Source organism: Strongylocentrotus purpuratus, unplaced genomic scaffold (genome assembly GCF_000002235.5).
Source record: "Strongylocentrotus purpuratus isolate Spur 01 unplaced genomic scaffold, Spur_5.0 spur5_scaffold_2, whole genome shotgun sequence".
Lineage (NCBI taxonomy): Eukaryota > Metazoa > Echinodermata > Echinoidea > Camarodonta > Strongylocentrotidae > Strongylocentrotus > Strongylocentrotus purpuratus.
The window spans coordinates 4,236,516-4,237,711 of NW_022145605.1; the positions used below are offsets into that span (position 1 = coordinate 4,236,516).

At 43.0% G+C, this 1,196-nt stretch overlaps 1 protein-coding gene across 1 annotated transcript; it reads right to left on the reverse strand.

Moving 5' to 3' along the window:
- Nucleotides 1-289: 289 nt before the first annotated feature.
- LOC115926907 (heparan sulfate glucosamine 3-O-sulfotransferase 3B1-like) lies at nucleotides 290-934 on the reverse strand. Its single transcript, XM_030992524.1, has one exon. The coding sequence runs from the start codon at nucleotides 932-934 to the stop codon at nucleotides 290-292; it is 645 nt and encodes a 214-aa protein (XP_030848384.1).
- Nucleotides 935-1,196: the final 262 nt, after the last annotated feature.

Consider the following 1,196-nt stretch of genomic DNA (forward strand, 5'->3'; position numbering starts at 1 on the left):
CTTTTCCTCTTTTTTGTATTTCCAGTAAATTGTGCAGTAAATCTTTGTAGTTAAATAGTTTATACCACGTGATCGTTAAGGGCCAAGATGCGATGTCTACAAGATCTAACGTCGCCTTCACGAGACCATATGAGTCTCTTTGATCTTTGGTCATGTGAATTGGTGAACCTTGTATGCACCAACTTACAATGACCCCTTGACAACATAGCATTGATCATGTTGATTGTGATAATTATGCTGAATTTATATATCAGTATATTTGTTGCTTCGTAAATGCCTCTGGTGGATTTCACTGAAACAACCAAGGAAAGTCGAGATCGAATTCCTTTGCTAGCTGCAGATTAAAGGGACGGTAATAATCTCGAAGTTTTCCTTCTGAGTCATCATCAAGTGTAGGATGAGGACGCCCCTTACGTTTCGGGTCAGCACAGTGATAGAATGGACGCTCAGGAACATGCGCGCAATAGAAACCAGTCTGAGGATTCGCTCTGAAGTGGTCTCTTTTGTAGAACTTGGGAACCCCCAGGAATGTCTCGACACGCTGTAGACTTGGGAGAGGGTCTTCAATGAAAGCTTCACCGTCTAGAATAAGTAACTGATCACGACTGTAGACCTCCATCAGACCTCTTAGATCGGTAATGTACTGACCAAAGCGCACAAGTTGTTGTTCATCTCTTAACTGTCCCGTTGATACGTCGATGATAGTATCCTTGATGGACTCACGCAGAACATCACCTCTGTGCGTAATGGGAAATGATTCGTTGCGTGGCAATCTACCATGAAAGATAACGGAGAGCTTGTGGACATAGTCAGATACGGCACGTGTGACAGGGTCACGGATGATGACGATGATTTTCAAGTCGTTATCCAGGAAAGCCTTCAAGCGTCGTTTGGATTCAACGCGCGCTCGAATATAACAAGAAGTCTCCGTCATGGGAAGCGTGCGCGGGCTTGAATAATACATTTGATCCTTCCATTTTGAGACATCCTTTGCCGTTAAATTAATTCTTGTAGGAAATTGAGTCTCACCGTTGTTAGTAATCGAGGTGTGAAGTTGCATATATTGCAGAAGAGTCATCGTTCCACATTTTCTTACACCAATAATTACGGCCTTTGGAAGTCGTTTCTGGCAGTGATTCTTTTTCAAAGTTGCGCTTGGTAACAGTTGTTTACCGAGAGAATCGTAGCGATAGCAA

Excerpts from the sequence above, each read along its gene's own strand:
- LOC115926907 (XM_030992524.1), bottom strand. The coding sequence starts at position 934 with ATGACGGAGACTTCTTGTTATATTCGAGCGCGCGTTGAATCCAAACGA.